Source organism: Herpailurus yagouaroundi, unplaced genomic scaffold, assembly GCF_014898765.1.
Source record: "Herpailurus yagouaroundi ecotype Mexico unplaced genomic scaffold, PumYag 160, whole genome shotgun sequence".
NCBI classification, from domain to species: domain Eukaryota; kingdom Metazoa; phylum Chordata; class Mammalia; order Carnivora; family Felidae; genus Herpailurus; species Herpailurus yagouaroundi.
In genome coordinates, this window is record NW_024412401.1 from 24,324,438 (window position 1) to 24,343,275 (window position 18,838).

The window sequence follows — 18,838 nt, forward strand, 5'->3', positions numbered from 1 at the left end:
AGACAAATTTTGCCTTGGCAGTGGTCCCTGCATCTGGCCACGCCTCCCACCTCCCTGCCAGGGGTGGAAGCACACTCTCCTTTGTGGTGGGAAGGACTTTGGGGCAGAATGAGGAGTACCAGGGGGTACAGGAGGAGAGCTGTGAATGCCCCTGACCCTCAGAGGGACAGAACAGAGTTGTGACGGTGCAGAGGACCCAGAATGTGACAGAGGGCAGGGTCCCAAAATCCTGTGCCTTCCCACACACACTCTTGATTCTGCAGGGGACCACCAGGGGTGAAAGGTGACATGAGGTGGGACAAAGGACAACTTGTGCTCAAATGGTTAGATCTAAGGTCGGAGACCATATGGAGGCCTATGTTCACACAAGAGGCCTCGCCTACGGGGAAGGGGCAAAAATGGAAGGAAACAGCGACAGGGTGGGAGGTCCGGGGAGGGGTACTCAGCCCAAACCCTGGATGGATTTCCTTTCCTCCTTCCTGGGTCCTTCTCATCTGTTGTCTAGAGTCTGTCTCGGGGACCCTTAAAGCAAGCTAAAATCACACGCACACACACACACACCCCACATAAGAAGGAAAACCCAATTCAAAGACCTTGTGTATGACAATAAATTCTATATATATATAAAAAGAAGGCAAATAAAGGGGGAGTTTTAATAAAAGATTTGTTTTTTCAACGTTTATTTATTTTTGGGACAGAGAGAGACAGAGCATGAACGGGCGAGGGGCAGAGAGAGAGGGAGACACAGAATCCGAAACGGGCTCCAGGCTCTGAGCCATCAGCCCAGAGCCCGACGCGGGGCTCGAACTCACGGACCGCGAGATCGTGACCTGGCTGAAGTCAGACGCTTAGCCGACTGCGCCACCCAGGCGCCCCAATAAAAGATTTTTTAAATGAGAAGAAAAAAAGAAACTAATATAACCTTGTATGTCAACTGTACTTCAATAAAAAAGGAAATTTATGTACAGAGAATAACAAAACAAAGAGCTTGTGTATAACCTCCAGTTTGTAGGGGATTCTAGCAAAATAAAAATCGAGGACAATTCCTGAGTGCTTTTCTAACCATGGTACTAAGCAGTCATCAGCCCCACCCAAGGAGAGAGCCGTTGTTATTATGTCCACTCCGGAAAGTTTCATGAGTGAGCTGAAACTTTTCTGAGGGTGGCAGACACTGCTGGCCCTCCTGGATACTCCCTCCCCCCCTCCCCCCTCCCCCCCCCCCCCCCCACCCCCCCCACCCCCACCCCTGCAGCCAACCAGCAGGACTGTTGCATCCATCCCGGTGCAGGGTGGGCGGCTTACAGCTTACAGCTCACTCTCACTGGCTCCTCTGGAGAACTGCCCCCAGCTACAGAGAACTTCCTGGCCCCAAAGGCCACGCTGTGTGCCACATTCTGCAGCACCCAGTGACCCGACTGGGGTCTCGGAAAGGTGGGACCAGCTGTGTGGTCCAGACGCTCCGGGGGGGGGGGGGGCAGGCTAACCTGGTCTCCAGCCAAGACAGCATTCTGGCCCAGCTCCCCTCTTGCCTTACCCTGCCTCCCTCCCTTCTCCTGAGCGTGCTCTCATAAAGCTCTTTCACCAGAACCTCGGGCTCCGTTTCTAGGGAGTTCAACCTAAGGCACCAGGTCACACAGGTAGGCAGTGGTGGTGCCGGCCTCCACCCCGGCTGGGCCCAGCCCCAGAGCCTGAGCACTTGACCACTGCCCCTATATATTGCCTCCCAGGCTGAGCAAACATCCAGTCTGCAGCAACAACTCACAGGAAAGTCCCGCAGACTTCCGTGTGGAGGCACTGGAACAGCAGATGTGATCCTGAGGCGTTAAAATAGCTGGTGTACATTTCAAACAGCAGGAAAGCAGAAGGCCACCCTATCCTGCCTTCCCCGTGGCAGGGGTGTGGGGTCCCGCTGGAAAGGCAAGGTCGACCCGGACACTGGGTTATCTGGCATCTCCTGCCGCCCGTGCACCTGTCTTGGCCCACATGTGATCACTTCCTGGTTTCTCAGGTGCCCAGCCCCACAGACCCACTGGGCTGCCAAAAAATCAGATGAAGCTGTGTACAAAAGTTGTGGAAAGGGAGGAGGTATGACAAGCCCCAGGGCGGCCAAACTTTTAGAGGCTGGCCATGGTGGGGCTGGGAGGTGGCTTGACTGGGGCCAGTGGGCACTGGGGAAGGGGCCAGGGACTCAGGCCACTCCCGCCCCCTGACTCTGGCTGTGAGACCTGGGATGACTCCAGCAGGGTGAGCCTAGATGCTTCCCAAAGTCCCTCCTGGCCCTGACACACTGATTCCATACCTAGAATGAGTACTTTTATTTAGCTCAAGTTAAGTTTTTCTTAGACTCTTTTTTCCCTCACCAGAGAAATGTCCTTAAAGGCAGAGAAGCAAGAGATATATATTCTTGTTGTTGTTACAACAATCTTTTTATTCTGAGTAGCCCTCCTGTTTATTTTTCATTTTTATCTATCTATCTACCTAGGTGATTATGGTTGACACACAATGTTATATTAGTTTCAGGTGTGCAACACAGTGATTCAACAAGGCTGTACCTTAGGGAGACATATACTCTTAAAGAAGAGAGCAAAGAGGGAATAGCCCATAGCAGCCCACTGGGAAAGCATGCCATTTCTGTAAAGTTTATTATTTTGAAAATTCACATACATTTAGTATTCCAATAACATACCTATGTTTATCTCAAGATAAAAATAATGCATTTCTCCCCATGTTTCTGAGCAAAACTGGCCTGCTGGAATGTACCATGTTTATTCTGTAGCTCTGCATCCCCTCGGGGTGCCTATATGAACTCTACTTTCTGGGAGTCAAGCAGCATTCTGGCCTATAGGGTGTGGGGAGGGGGGACTTCCCACTAGGCCTCTCTCATGGAGCACAGGGGGCAGCAGTCCACCCGAAAGTCTGTTTTTGTGGTCCTCCTATGATAGGCAAATGGTCCCCCCAAAGTGTCCATTTCCTAATCTCCAGAACCTACAAGTATGGTCTGTGACATGCAAGGGGGGGGGGGGGGTAATGTTGCAGATGGCATTAAGGTTGCTAATTGGCTGGTTTATAAATTAGGGAGATTTTCCTGGAATCAGAACCCTGAATGATAGGCTAGAGGCTACTCCGGGGAAGGTAGAGAAAGCAAACAAAATGAACAGAGCAGGACAGTGGAAGCCTGGCACTCTCCCCCTCACAGCCCAACGCTTCAGAGCCAGCACCATGGAAATACCCAGGGGCAGACTCCGGGCCCCCGCCCAGTCCAGCCTGGCAACAGTTAACTTTAAAGCCCCATGTTTGGAACAGGCCTGGGAGGAGCTTAAAGGCCTCGGGACTCCATCACACAGAGATGGTTTTTCTTGACTTTATTTAGGCGAACTTTGGTACATATCTGCTAAATCAGCCTGATTAATTTCATTATTTGGTTCCTCTGTGTTCTTGCTTATTTTTGCCTGGGTGATCTGTCCAAGACTGAGAGAATGTTATGGCTCCCAATGCTATTGTGTTTCTGTCAATTCTCCTTTGTATTTTAACAGGCTTTTCTTTATATATTTCAGTGAGATGTAATTTAGAGCAATAATGGTCCATGATTGTGTTATTCTCATGGTGAATTGTACCCCTATCTATAGAGAATGACTCTCCTTAATCCTGTTTAATGCCTGTACCTTGAATTCCCTTTGGGTCTCAAATGAACACTGGGGTTCTTGCTTCGGTTGGGTTTGCCTGACCTACCTTTGGCTGGTCTTTTACCTTTGACCTTTCTGTGTCACTTTCTCTGTTGTCAACAGCTATCGTTAGTCCTTCAAAAATACAGTTCTCTGTCTTTGTCTTTTGATAGGGAGTTTGACCTCTTTGAATTTACGGTCAGAAGGACTGTATTTGGTCTACAATTATATGTTATGCTTTCTGGTTTTCACATTTTCTTTCTGTTTTTCAATATGTGGACTAGGTTTTCCCTGCTTCCCTTTTCTGTGCTTCAGAAGCTTTGGGTTCTATTTGCATTATAGTATATTTACCATCAAGTTATTCAAAGCCTTCTTTAGCTTGTATGTTTCTCATTAGGAAACTCATGAACAAAATGGTCTCTATTGAGTCCCTCTGCTACTTAAGACCAGGAGGTTACCACCCATATTTTTTACTTGCCCACTTCTCTGGTTACGTTAATGGAATATGGATTTTAACATCTCAATTATTATTGCCAGATGTATTTTTGCACTCTATGTATATGTACGTTTGCTTTCAAAATGAACTTTTGCATCTGTATACCATTTAAAGTTTTTTTTTTTTTATGTTTATTTATTTTTGAGAGAGAGGGAGAGACAGAGAGTGAGCAGGGGAGGGGCAGAGAGAGAGAGGGAGACACAGAATCCGAAGCAGGCTCCACGCTCTGAGCTGTCAGCACAGAGCCCAATGCAGGACTCGAACTCACAAACCGCGAGATCATGACCTGAGCCGAAGTCGGACACTCAGCCGACTGAGCCACCCAGGCGTCCCAGCATCTGTATACCATTTTAGAACAATTATTTAGACTTAGCTCTCTGTCTATGGGTTCTGGTGGCCCCTGATCAGCAGTTTCTGCCATGACCTGAGCTATGAAGTTTGCCATTGTTCTTGGCTGGCTGACGTAGGACTTCAAGGATTAACTTCGAGAAAGGCACCTGGCTGGTATGCCACATGAGCTACACACATGGGAGAATGTCTCCCAGCTGCTTCACTGTCTCTGGGATTGAATGCTGCAGAGGAGTTGAGGTGGCCTGGTTTTTGCACCTTTGTGGGAAATTCGTTTTCTTCTGGCCTAGATACTTGTAGATTTCCCCCTTTATATTTGTACTTCAAAGCTTTTGCTAAAATGTGTGTTGGCATGACTCTCTTTTCACCAATTCTGCTAGAATGTGGAAAGGCCAGCTAGGCGCACATACAGTGTGCACATTGTACATTTCCTCATGAAATTGTCGATATGGTACTTCAAAAATGGTTGACTATTAGCAATTTTGTCAATCCAATCTAGTAGGACCCTCCTGAGCCCCCTTAAATTTGTCTTCTGTTTAAAAAACAAACTTCTTGGGGCGCCTGGGTGGCGCAGTCGGTTAAGCGTCCGACTTCAGCCAGGTCACGATCTCGCGGTCCGTGAGTTCGAGCCCCGCGTCGGGCTCTGGGCTGATGGCTCAGAGCCTGGAGCCTGTTTCCGATTCTGTGTCTCCCTCTCTCTCTGCCCCTCCCCCGTTCATGCTCTGTCTCTCTCTGTCCCAAAAATAAATAAACGTTGAAAAAAAAAATTAAAAAAAAATAAATAAAAAATAAAAAACAAACTTCTTATTTGAGAATAGTTTTAGAAAAATAACAAAGATAGAAGGTTCTCATATGTTCCTCACCCAGGTTCCCCTATTATTAATATTTTATGTTCGTGGGGCACATTGTTATAGTTAATAAACCGATATTGATTATTATTAGCTAAAGCCCATATTTTAATCAGATTTTCTTAGTTGTTTTTTGTTTTTTGTTTTCTCTAATGTCCTTGCTCTATCCCTGGATTGCATCCAGGGTAACACATTATATTTAGTTGTCATGTCTCCGTAGGCTCCTTTTGGCTCAGACATTCCTTATTTCTGAAGACCTAGACGGTTTTGAGGAGTGTTTTGGGAAATGGCTTCCACTAGAATTTGCCTGATTTTTTTCCTCATGGTTAGGCTTAGGGCATGGGTTTGGGGAAGGAAGACCCACTGAGGTAAATTGCCCTTCTCATTCCCTCATATCAAGGGTGTATCCTATCACCGTGACTTACTGCTATTGATGTTGACCTCGGTCACCCAGCTGAGGTCGTGTTTATTAGATTTCTCCATCATCAAGCCACTCTTCTCCCTGCTTTCCACAGTGGACTCTTTGGAAAGAAATCACTTAAGAAGCGGGTCATTCTGCTCTACCTCCATGAACCTGAAATATCTATGTAAATTATTTGGAATTCTTCTGTATAGGATATTTGCCTGATCTTTCCCATTTATTTATTCAATCACTCACAGCAGTATGGACACATGGATATTTATTTTACACTTTGGGTTTTAATCCAATGCTATTTTATTTTATTGCTGAAATTGTCCCAGCGTTGGCCACTGGGAGCCCTTGCACTCAGCCGCACTCCTTTACTTTCTGGCACTAGAAAATGCTCCAGGATCATCGTGCATATTCCCTGCCCCAGTCCTAGAATCAGCCATTTTCCCAAGGAGTCCTGGTTCCTTTTCCTAAAGAATGGTATTAGAAACCAAGTCCAAGTGCTAGGTGCACTACTCACTGCTAGTGTGGTGCCTGTTTTGTTTTGATTTTTGTTGTTTCATCTGTCCTGGTTTTCCCTTAGGATCTCCCTTTCCAGTGTCCATAACTATTCTCTCTTCCCTCATTAGATTGATTGCTCTCACCATTTCCTCTGAATTCCGGGAAATATCTCAAGTTTGTCCTTCATACTATTGATCTTTATTTTTCTTGGCATGAACCCTGCTCTCTAATACCTCCAATGCAGATTTTAATTCTGCTATTTGGTATTTAGTTTTCTCCCTTGTCCTCTGAACATCCTTCTCTATCTTATCCCACAGTAAACCAGAGATTTGCTTTTTCTCCGAGCTTTCCAGAAGTTACTTTACTCTATTCCTGAGTATTCCTTTACTCCGTACTCTATTGCTTTACTCTATTCTATCCTTGTGTTCTCTGTTGGCTCTATCTGTCCAGACTTGGTGTTTTATTTACACACACTCAAATTAATTTGATTCTGGGTGATGGGGAACAAAACAGTGAGCACAACAGACAGAAACTGTTGCCTCTTAGAACTTATGTTCCAGCGGGAGGAGACAGATGATAAAACGACTAGGCAAAATGAATGGGAGGTCAGATGTTGTGATGGGTTGAATTGTGGCCCCCAAAGATATGTTGAATCCCCAATACCTTGGAATGTGACCTTCTCTGCAGATGTAATTAGTTAAGATGAGGTCATGCTGGAGTAGGGTAGACGTGTAATCCAACACGACTAACGTCCTAATAAGAAGACGGTGTGAAAGGAAAGGGGAACACGCCATATGAAGCAGGGACTGCAGTTAACGCAGCTGCAGGAGGGGGGACACCAAGGCTTGCTGGCAATACCAGAAGCGAAGAGAAAGGCACGGGAGGGCCCCACGACCTTCTAGACCGCATGACCTTGCCGACACCTTGACCTTGCACTTCCAGCCTCCGGAATGTGGGAGAATACATTTCTGTTTGCTTTAAGCCACCTAGTTTGTGGTACTTTGTTACAGCAGCCCTTGGAAACGAATATACAGGCGTCTGTCAGTGAAATGGAGAAAATCAGCAGAAAGTAGACAAGGATTTAACTTCTAAATGCAGCATGCAGGGAAGGCCTCTGGAAAAAGCGAACAACTGGGCAAAGACGAGAAGAAGGCTGGAGAAGGAGTCATGCAGGTCTGTGGGGGAAGAGCGCTTCCCCCAGAAGGACTCCTTTGCCAACAGACAGACTGGGCTCTGCACCCCTCCCTCCCCCAGCTTATGTGATGTTGTCATCCTTTCTGGCAGCAGCTGTGCGGGGCGGTGGAGAGACCTGGGCCGCCTAGTCGTCCAGACCCAGGCCTCAATCCAACCCACCGCTTTCCAGCTGGGCGACTCGGGGCGATCCTTAACCTCTTTGAGCCTCATGTTCCTCATCTGAGATACCGGGATGCAAAAACTCTCTGTCCGAGGGCTCTGGGGAGGGCCGAATGAGCCAGCGGAGGTCAAGGGCTCTGCATTGGCACCTGGCTCTCCGCCAGGGCCCCGGACAGGTGGGCTGCTATTTCCATCATCGGTAATGTCACTCCTACCTCTGGCGGAGCTGGTTGGTCGACGAGCAGAGCACCCAGTTCCTTCCCTACTTTCTCTGCAGACTTTCAACTAGTGCCTCTGCTCTACACACAAAGGCTCTTTAAACTTTAAAGCCCAAAGAACTCTGCTGGGCCTCTGAGGCACAGGAAGCTATTTCAAGTGCCCACCCTGGGGAGACGCTGCCCTGTGTGGCAGAACATCATCACAGCATCGGGCCCACCCGGCTGTTCCCTGCCGAGCAGGCACTGTACCACTCGGGGTCCTCCAGACCCCACAACCCGACTGGACCCTCAGACCACACAGCCTGTGGGCGAACAGCATGGGCAGATCCCGCCCCAGCCACCCGGCTGCCAGCAGGCCCTCCCAAGCTACTGTTTCCTCATCTGAAGCAGCTCGAAGGGCTGCAGTGTCACACACGGGCATGGTGTCTGCTTCCCTCGTTCCCTGTCTCTGGGCCTCAGCCTTCCCATCTGTGAACTGAGGGCTTTGGAAGACAAGAGCTCGAAACTGCCACCTGCTCTGACTGGTGTAACCTGGGACCTGCCCAAGATGGAAGGGGACATGTTAGCAGTTGGCATCTGCGGTCTCCAAGCCAGCAGCCCTAAATGTGGGCATGAGGGAGTGGAAGAGAGGGAAAGAGGAAGGTGACAGCTCTAACTCTGCGTGCACCTGCTTATAAACCCCCAGCACCCTCGCTGCCCCCTGGATAAAAGACCAAACTCCTCAGTTCGGCATTCAAGTCTTGCGGAACCTGGCTCCCAACTCCTTCCAGCCCCAATACTCCAGCCTCTGTGGAATCCCTGCTGGTCCCTGCTGCATGGTGAGCATGGTCGCCCTGCCCTCTGATCTTCACTCCTCCTTCCCTGCTGGGCTCCTGCAGGTCCCCATCCCATTTATCCATTTGCAAGGTGCAGACGCTGTCCCTTCTCTGGAGCCTTGTCTGAACCCTCTCCCCGGGCGGGATGAGTCACTTCCTCCCTCTGTTCCCAGGCCCCTCTGTTCCTGTTCCCCAGAGAGGTAACTGGCTTCCTCCCCAGCTGTGAGCAACCTGAGGACTGATGGTGTCTGTGAGACCCGGAGGGGGTCTGGCACAAACCAGGTATTTGAGAGAGCTTGCGGGATGAGGAGACAAATGGCAGACAGAGCCCCCTGACAGCTGGGCAAACTTCTAGTCGGCCCTCTCTGTTCCTGGAGTGAGTGTCACGAGAGGGGTCAGAAACCTAGGCGTTCAGTCCGAACAAACTGTACTTCCTTGCTGTGGCTTCGGGCAAGACACTCCCTCTCTCTCAGCCTCTCTGCAATAAAGAAGGTAATAACTCACGCCCTGCTTACCTCTTAGGCTCGACTGAGAGACACAAAATCACCCAGTAAGCTCTCCAGGACTATGTACCTAGCAATCAGACCTTTGGCCACTGCTGGACAAGCATGGGGGCAGCCAAGGGGAGTCAGCTCCTGGGGCCTCTCCCCATGTGTGAAATGCCAGGATGAAATGAAACAGCCAGAACTCAAGACACTTTCATAGTCAGGGATGTGGGGAAGCCTGGAGCAAGGCATCGGTCTGTCCCCGCGGCCGTGGCCAGCTGCACTCACCTTAAGCTTTTTGACACTGGTGCAGGGATCGTTGGAGAAGCTCTCGGTGTCCGAAATCTCAATGTCCTCACCATACAGAACCCCAGTTAGGTCATTCCTCACCTGTTAGCAAAGAGAAAGCAGAGGGTGGGTGTGCTGGCAGCCACAGGAAGAGTCTGTTTGGAGGCGTCGTCCTGGGGAGGCAGCTTAACTGGGCTGGTTTTCTCCACCAACAATGCGAAAGGAGTTATTTTTTCCCCTTCATTATAAACTAGAGGGCCCTGTGAGACCTTGGGGATCCAGCCTGCAAGGGACACACTGGCACAAGGATGCTAGACTGGGAAGGGGCTAGCTAAGGTGGTGCAGAGATTTCCTGGGAGAGAGTCAAGACGAGCGTCCGAATCTCTGGGCTTTCCTGCTGGTGTTTCTCTGTCTCATCACACTGTCACCAAATCAGACTATTCACATATATCTCTATTTATATTCTGCATTATTTACTTGCAATATCATTTCACTTCTAGGGTGAAGAAACAGCAAGACACTCAGTGCAGAATAAAGAGCAAGGGGGTATGGGACCAGCCTGTGTTGTTACATAGAAGTACCTATCTGTTGACACAGGATGGCCAACATGGATATGCTTAGAAAGCAGAGATCTGCAAACTCCAGGATTCACTGGGTCCAGCCAGTGTGTGAAGCAGTATGTATGGAAGGATATTAGGGAGTGGTGGGGACAGTGGCAAACTGGAGACCGGATGTCCCATCTAAGATGGCAGTTGCTCCCATCATGCTGTGCCCCAGAATGCCAGACCGAGTCACTAGACTTTCTGATTTCAGAGGGAGAATTCAGAAATCTAGACTTTTTAAAATACAAGATCCTTCCATATTTTAAAACGTTGATACAATTTTGAAATATTAAAAAACAAAAACAAAGTGAGGACTGAACCATAGAAATCTGAAGTTTGTATCTGGCCCGTGGCCACGGCTGAGCACCCTCTGACATAAAGAGTGGAAACAGGACTGTGTGTTTCAGTAAAAACTACCAAGTGCGGGTTGGGGGATCCAGGTTCTAGGTCTGTCACTGATTTGCTTGTGACCGCCGCATCTCTGTGTGACCCTCCCTGTCTCAGGGCTTCAGTTTCCTCTTCCTTAAGAGAAGATGATCCTGACAAGCACTTCCCATTCACACCCATTAGGATGGCTATTAGCAAAACACAGGAGACAGCGAGCATTGGCGAAAATGTAGAGACACGGAGTGCCTAAAATGGTACAGCCACTGTGGAAAACGCGTATGGCAGTCCCTCAAAAAGCAAACACAGATGACTACACGATCCAGCATTCGACTTCTGGGTACATTCTCAAAAGAAATGAAAACAGAGTCTTAAAGATACATTTGTACATCAGCATTCTTCACAAAAGCCAAGCTATGAAAGCAACCCAAGTGTCCATCAATGGATGAAGGGATAAACAAAGGGATAAAGATGTGGTGTATACATGCAGTGGAACATCACCCAGCCTTAGAAAGGAATGAAGAGCTGGGGGGCTCCTGGGGGGCTCAGCTGGTTAAGGGTCTGACTTCTGCTCAGGTCATGACCTCGCGGTTTATGAGTTTGAGTCCCACGTCGGGCTCTGTGCTGGCAGCTCAGAGCCTGGAGCCTGCTTGGGATTCTGTGTCTCCCCCTGTCTCTGCCCCTCCCCTGCTCACATTCTCTCTCTCTCTCTGTCTCTCTCTCTCTCTCAAAAATAAGTAAACATTAAAAAAAAAAAAGATGAATGATCATGTCCAGGCTTTTAAGGCAAGGCATCGAGGCAGCCAGTGGCTTGGGGTATCTATCTGTGAATAAGAATGTGCATGAAAGCTGTGTTTAATTATGGCCAATCAAAAAAAAAAAAAAATGATGGCCAATCAACTATGTTTTAGGCAGTCAGAACTCAAAACAAACAAAACGAAAACACCCTAGAGGTCATCTCATTCTGCCCCTAATTTCACAAATGAGGAAACTGAAGTGTCACTCCCAGCCCTGTGCTCTCCACATGCTCCCAGGCTGGCTCTTCTGGAGCCTGCCAGCTGTGGACAGTTCTGGAAGCCTGATGAGCCAGAACAGGTCAGAACAGATGGTGGTGCGATCAGCCACCATAATTTTAGCACCAAGAAGTCTGAGCTCAGCTCAAGTATTTATTCTAATGGACCCTTTTAGAGAAAGCAAATGGAGGAAATCAGTAATAAATGGTATTTTTTAAGTAACCAAAGCATGGAAACGAAATAATATCATTGATGTAACTCATAAGGAAAAAAGATCCACACCCTCATGTGTGGGTAGGAGGACCATTCAGTTCACTGGTCAAAGATGTACCACATAAATTTGTAAATGCTTATTTTTCCTTCTGCAACTGCAGGTATCTCTTGTTTAATGGGGCCAATGTCTTTTTGCAGCTTGCTATAAACTGCATTTCTACACAGCGAATCCTATTTTTCACTCACCTCCATTATAAAAGCAGAAATACGTTCTTCTGGGAAAAGAATAGCTCTTAATTTCCAAGAAAATAACACACACACACACACACACACACACACACACACACACAGTCCAGTATAGTTGGGGTCCCACTGGGGGCCTCATTTGCATGGATGGGTATGGATGGGACAGAGAGGAAGGCTGTCCCATTACCTGGAAGGAAGGGCCAGGACTGCCAGGGGCATGAGCAGGACCATGAGAAGAACAATCAGGAGGGGTCGAGTCTAAGCTGGAGCCTTGGGGCCAGCCCACAGGGCAGAGGTCACCTAAAGGGAGAACTCTCTCTGCTTCTGGAGCAGTGGATATGAGCTCAGGCTACCAAAGGAGTTCCAAGGACACACAGGAAAACCAGTGGGTCAGAGCCCAAGGACTAAAAAGTCTAAGCTAGGCGTGGAGGCAACAGCTGCTGATTTCCCTCCCCAGCCTCAAGAACTGGTACAGACTATGAATATGAAGTTGTGCCAGAAAGCATATCCCTAAAGCAGTGGTTCTCAAAATGTGGCCCCTGGACAGTAACACCAGCATCACCTGGGAATGTGTTAGAAATGCAAATTCTCAGGCCCCACCGCAGACCTACTGGATCAGAAGATGTGTCCAGCAATCTGTGTTTACCCAGCCCTCCAGGCAATTCTGATGAATGCTCAAATTTGAAACCCACTGTCCTAGAGGAAGCAGGGTAAGTTTTACAACACTCATTGATCATAGCGAGAGAAACGTTTCCAATGGCTTAGGTATTTCCCTCTTGATTAGAAGACCAGAATGTGTTAACTGAGGAAGGCAACTGCCAAGAGAGTGAGCAGGACTGGGAGCCACATTTAGAAGGCCGTCATGTCTAGAATGAAGGACGTGGCAGTTGCCCTCTGTTCTGTCCCTCTGTCCATGTCAGTCCACACCTCAAATGCTGGGCTCAGTTCTGGTCGCCTTTATGAGGGATAAGGACAAGGAGGTTCAGGCTCAATGGGGAGGGGCATGGCTAGGAACCTTCAGGGAGGCCATAGACCCAGGGGGCTGGTGAGGGTACAGGTTACAAGGGGTGACAACAATGTCTCCTAAGGGATCCCATGCAGCTTCGGGAATCCAAGATCCAAATCCAAGGATTTTAACATTTAAACTCAGACTTTAAGCTCTAGGGTAGCCCATCTTGAAAGAAGTCAAGAGGTAGGCAGAATCAGTGGCTCTGGGGAAAAGCCCAGAGCCGTGGGGACAGTCCCGCTCAGGGTGTGTATGGAGAAAACCCCGTCAGGTCAGATCAGCCGTCTGAACAGCAGGCCCAGTAGGTATACATGCAGTCCCCCTCCCAGCTGGGTCATGGGGCCGTGGGGGAAGGGGTGATAGGGACTCGTCACTCCAATAAAGCCATTGCAGTGGCCTCGCTCCTCCAACTGACTGAGTGCTTCGGGGACATAGCCAGTCTTTATCCCTCTTGCGAGATGCGAGGGGAGAAGCAGACAGGTTGGAGGAAAAGAAGACCAGAGGAATAGGTATGTCAGGTGGCTAGAGATCTTCTTAGATCTCAGGCTCTCCATCCGGGCTCCTGCTGCATTTCTGGGGCTGGAGCTACAGCCAATAGCAGTTACTGCCTGGCCTATGGGCTTAGGTCTCTTTCTGGACAGCTACCTAGAGCTCTGATTATTCTAGATTGGGGCTCTGCTTGTTCTTGCCAGTCTCTCATTTATTTTCCCATTCATTCATTCATTCATTCATGATATTGACATCTCTTTATTCCATGCACCATGTGAGTTAGTACTAGGGCTCTGATAGTGAGCAAAACCATTCACAGTCCTGGGTCTCTATCTAGTGGAGGTGGGAAACATTAATCAGATGATCACCCTGGTCCCTACCAAGACAAGGGCTCTCACATTCAGGAACATGCTCTGGGAGAAGCTGTAACGGTGGAGCTGGACCCAGGCAGGAGGTTAGGCAGGAGAAGGCTTCCAGGCTGAGCAGCAGTACATGCAAAAGTCCCATGGTGGAAGAGAGCAGTGAAAAGCCAGAAGAGCCAGGCTGGGCTACAGCAGAGCATGGGCTAGGGAGGGGGGAAGGCCGTGGGCATGAAATGAGGAATAGGCCATGAGGGCCTTATAATTTACATCAAAGATGCTGGTCTTGAGCCTAAGCACAGTGAGAAGCCGTTACAAGGTTTCGAGGATGGGTGACATGACCAGAACCATGATTTAGGCTGCCGTGGGGCCAGTGAGGGGCAGAGGCAGTTGGGGAAGAGGAAGGTCAGTGAGACAGCTCCAGCAACCATCCAGGTGAGAGATTCTGGAAGGCTGGAGGTAGAGACATTGGTGGAGGTGAAGTGACCCACTTAGGGGTACACCTGGGGCAACTAATCATCTGTATCAGTCATCCATTGCTGTGTAACAAATTATCCCAAAGCTCGGTGGTTTCAAACAAGACACATTTATTATCTCACACAGTTGCCATGGGCCAGGAATGCAGGAGCACCTTAGCTGGGTGGTTCTGGTTCAGGGTCTTCCATGAGGCTATAGTCAAGGTATTGGGGCTGCAGTCACCTGAAGACTCTGGACTGCGTATTAGAACTACCTGGGGAGTCTTTAAAAATACTGGTACCCTGGCTACATCCTAAACCAGTTAGAATCTCTGGACTAGCACCCAGGCATCAGCATTTTTAGATGCCTCCAGGTGGTTCCAACATGCAGCTAAAGATGGAAACCGCACACTTTAGGGGGAAAAGCAACAGAACTGTCAGGCTCACAGCTGAGTTGCCCGCCTGCCTGAAAGCCCCCCATGTCACTGTCCCCACTTTCTCCAAGTCCAGGGCACCATCTTCCTTTACAGTTTCCCACGCCCCTCTCCTGCCCTCCCCTGCCCCATCCCATAGTTATGTCTCATTTTACACCCCCAGATCCTTCTATTCCTGGTCCCCAGCACCACGAGCAGGTCCTGACCATGTCAGAAGCAAGAACGGAAAGAAGGAAAGGGGGGACAAGGCATAAGAGAGAAACAGTAAGTAAAGGCAGAAGAGGAAAGCATCGTATTGTTATAACTGTAAGTTACCACATTCTGACCACATGTCCCAGGCAGTGAAGACTTTGATGGAGGATGTGAAATGCAAAGTGGACGCCATGGAGAGCATCAGAGACTCTAGGACACTTGGCTTCTGTGGCCAGTAGTACCCTGGCTGCCTTCCCTAACAAGGCTGCTGCACCAGCTGAGGAATCATCTAGAAAGGCAGAGATCCAGGTAAAGATGGGGAGAACCAGATCTGCGCCCCAGGCACTTTACAACTCTTTGAAAATTCTAATTAGGTTACAAAATGAACTTGAGAGCAAAGCGAGTTCCCAGCTCTCCTATGGAACTGGAGGTAACCTACTTTGTCATTCAAATGCACTCGCTATATATAGCCCTGGATTGTGCCAAAATGTCACTCCTCTTACCTGACTAAAGAGTATAATTATAGATTTACTTCTATTCATTCATGAAATGTGTCTTCATTTGATTAAACAGTTCATTCAAGTAAAATCCATTAAAATATGGAACATGTTAAAATGTGGCTCGTTAGAGGCAGAGGGCACCGCTGTAGTTAAGATGCTAATTAGGATAAACAGGCATTTGAAACACTCAAATCTTTGAATAATTCAGGTCACTTTTACTGGGCCCGGAGCTCCCCAGAAACCGCCATTAATTTAAGCTAATTAAAAAATTAGCCCAGAGACTAGAAGACGAAGGCAGGAAGTGATGGCTGGGTTCAAACTCTGAAGGGCTCTCGTGTGGAAGAGAGGGAGCCTGGTTCTGGGCACCCCCACGGCAGAGGAGGGGACCAACAGGTAAGTGGCTCAAGAAAGCAAACTTTAGTCCAAGGCCAAAAAAACTTCCTAATAATGGAGAAGGCTGCTTTGGTAGATAGTGAGCTCCCCATCATCAGAGGTGTGCAAGGAGAAACTGGTTGGGAAACCAGAGAAGGGAGTTTTCTCTCACCACCAATGCATGTGGTTCTAAGAAAACAAGTGTTTCAAAACTCCACCTGCCCCTACCCTGACTTTTTAAATTTTACAGTTGCCGAAGTAGCCCTCTTCAGCTCTGAAGTTTCTCAAAGACTTGGGGCATACACTTAAGTTCCCATAGAAATTCATACATGTGGTTGTATTTCCACTTTTCCAAACTTGTGAACATTCATTAAGGAAAGTGTTCCTTTTAAATTATTTTTTTAAGTTTATTTATTTGTTTTTGACAGACAGAGAGAGAGAGAGAGACAGACAGAGAGAGAGAGAGAGAGAGAGAGAGAATCCCAAGCAGACTCTGTGCTATCAGCAACTTGGGGCTCAATCTCATGAACCATGATATCATGACCTGAGGCAAAATCAAGAGTTGGATGCCTAACCAAGTGAGCCACCCAGGCACCCCGAAAGAGTTCCTTTTAAAAATTAAAAAAAAAATTTTAAATGTTTTTATTTATTTTTGAGACAGAGAGACAGAGCAGGAGCAGGGGAGGGGCAGAGAGAGAGGGAGTCACAGAATCTGAAGCAGGCTCCAGGCTCTGAGCTGTCAGCACAGAGCCCGAGGCGGGGCTCGAACCCACGGACTGTGAGATCATGACCTGAGCTGAAGTCAGATGCTTAACCGACTGAACCACCCAGGCGCCCCCCCAAAAGAGTTCCTTTTAAAAAAACACAGCCATCTAGCTTTCAGATTTCTAGAAATATAAACTCTTAATAAGCTATAACCAGAGTTGAATACAAGTGAAATTTTTTTTCACAAGGGCAAGGACACAAGTAAACATGTATTAGCTCTACTGCACACATGTGGCACTTGCACAGGGTAATACCTGGGGGTATATGCACAGCTGTGTCCATGTGAAAACCACATGTGTGGGACACCTGCGTCTTCACACTGCAGAGCCAGTGTGACCCCCAAATAGGTATGCCCAAGTCCTAAACAGCAGAATCTGTGAATGTGACCTTATTTGGAAAAAGCATCTTTGCAGATGTAATTAACTTAAGCATCTTGAGATGAGATCATCCTGGACTACCTGGGCGGGCCCTGAAGCCAGTCATAAGTGTCCTTCTAACAGAAAGGCGGAGAAAGATTCGGGACACACAGATATGAGGGAGAAGGCATCTGAAGGCAGAGGCAGATGCTGGAATGATTTGGCCACAGGCTGAGGAACACCTGGGGCCGCCAGAGGCTGGAAAAGGCCAGGAAGGACCCTCCCAGGGAGCATTTAGCGGGAGCAGGGCCCTGGTGACACCTTGATTTTAGACCCTTGGCTCCAGAACTATAAGAGAAGGAATTTCTGTTGCTTTAAGCCACCCTGTTTCTGATGATTTGTTGTGGCAGCCACAGAAACAAATACACCTGGGGCCTCCTAGGACCCGGCCTTTGCGGGTCCAAACCATGATCCCATGCAGCCGCTGGGCTCCCTGTCCTGCCTACGCCTTACATCACAGGTAAGGTTTCCCTCTACTCCACAGCCACTTGTCTGTCCCCAGGAAATAAGTCTTTCTCACTTTCTCAGAGTTACCAAGAGCAGGAAAACAAGAGAAGGACCAGAAGCTGCCGTGTCATGAGATGCGGAGGCCCAGGTTGAGGCCATCCGCCCCATGGGCCCCAGTGGAAGGCTCAGCAGTCCAGGTTGCTGACTTTGAGCTGGCTCGCAGAGAGCTGACCATGAGAACTGGGGCTGTCACGTCCGCCTCCTCAACTAACAGGGCAGCCCCGCGAGGGAAGGGCTTTGTTTTCTTTTCCAGGGTCCAGTGTGGTGCCCGCATGCAGAAACCGAGTCAGACGAGAGGATGAAGGGGTGCACACAGGAGGCACTGTGTCCGTCCAGCCTTAGAGGCAGAGGGTCAGCACTCCGAGCTCCTTTGAACTTTTATTTTAGAGTTCATTCTGAGAACATTTGAGACGGTCTTACAGGGATGAGCCAAATGCCCAGTGGCTGGCCTGGATGCCTCAGCCTGAAAACCGGAACTGGCCCCAGGACAGTGCTGTGATGCCCTCAGGCCACACTTGGTGGCCTGAGGGCAGGTAGAGTTCCCTGGGGGCAGTTCTCTGCTTTCCTCACTATGGCTCAGGGTGTGGGGACCTGTGACCTGAACCTGCCTAACCACTCACATCCAAACCTGCTGGGGGACGTCTGGTCAGCCCACATGGCGGCTGAGAACAGGGACTCCAGCTGGCACGGCTGACCAGTGACAGGCTCCAGGGCCCAAGATGCACCCAGGACATCTCCTTCCTGCCTTGGAGACACCACCACCATCACTCTGTCACAGCAGTCCTTCGGAGGGAGAGGGAATAGCCTGCAGGCCATTGTCCTCTGCCCGGTGCCCCACGAGCTCCCCCAGGGGCCCACCTTCCAGAACCACACCTTGCAGGGCGGGGGGGGGGGGGGGGGCGGGGGCACACCCTAGACCAACCTGCACAGGGGTAGGACAGCTAATGCAAGGGAACTAGGATCCTCCGGCTCTCAAGTCCCCATCCAGCCTTGCACGGTTTTAGAAATTCCAAAGAAGCTTAAGTGATACACAGAATAAGAGCCCCTCCCAAAAGATGCACACATCCTCATTCCTGGAATCCTTTACTTTACATGGCAAAGGGCACTTTGCAGATGGGATTAAGTGATGGGTCTTGAAATGGGGAGATCACTTAAGATTGTCTAGGTGGGTCCAGGGTAATCACAGGGGTCTTTATAAGGGAAAGTAGGCAGTTCCAGAAGGAGACATGGCAACAGAAGCAGGGGTCTGAGAGAGATGGTCTGATGAAACCGCACTGCTGGCTTTGAAGGTGGAGGATGGGGCCACAAGCCAAGGAGTGAAAGTGGCCTCTAGCAGCTGGAAAAGGCAAGGGAGCGGACCCTCCCCCAGAGCCTCCAGAAGCAACCAGTCCGGCTCACACCTTGATTTTGAACTTCTGAGCTTTTTTTTTTTTTTTTTTTTTTTTTAGTTTATTTATTTTTG

The 18,838-nt window shown here is 48.9% G+C and overlaps 1 protein-coding gene across 1 annotated transcript in view; it reads right to left on the reverse strand.

Moving 5' to 3' along the window:
* GABBR2 (gamma-aminobutyric acid type B receptor subunit 2) overlaps positions 1-18,838 on the reverse strand; it is a 352,132-nt gene that overhangs the window by 166,784 nt on the left and 166,510 nt on the right. Inside the window, exon 4 of the mRNA XM_040481798.1 lies at positions 9,424-9,525. Within this exon, the coding sequence (XP_040337732.1) occupies positions 9,424-9,525 (102 nt within the window). The remainder of the gene's footprint in view (positions 1-9,423; positions 9,526-18,838) is intronic.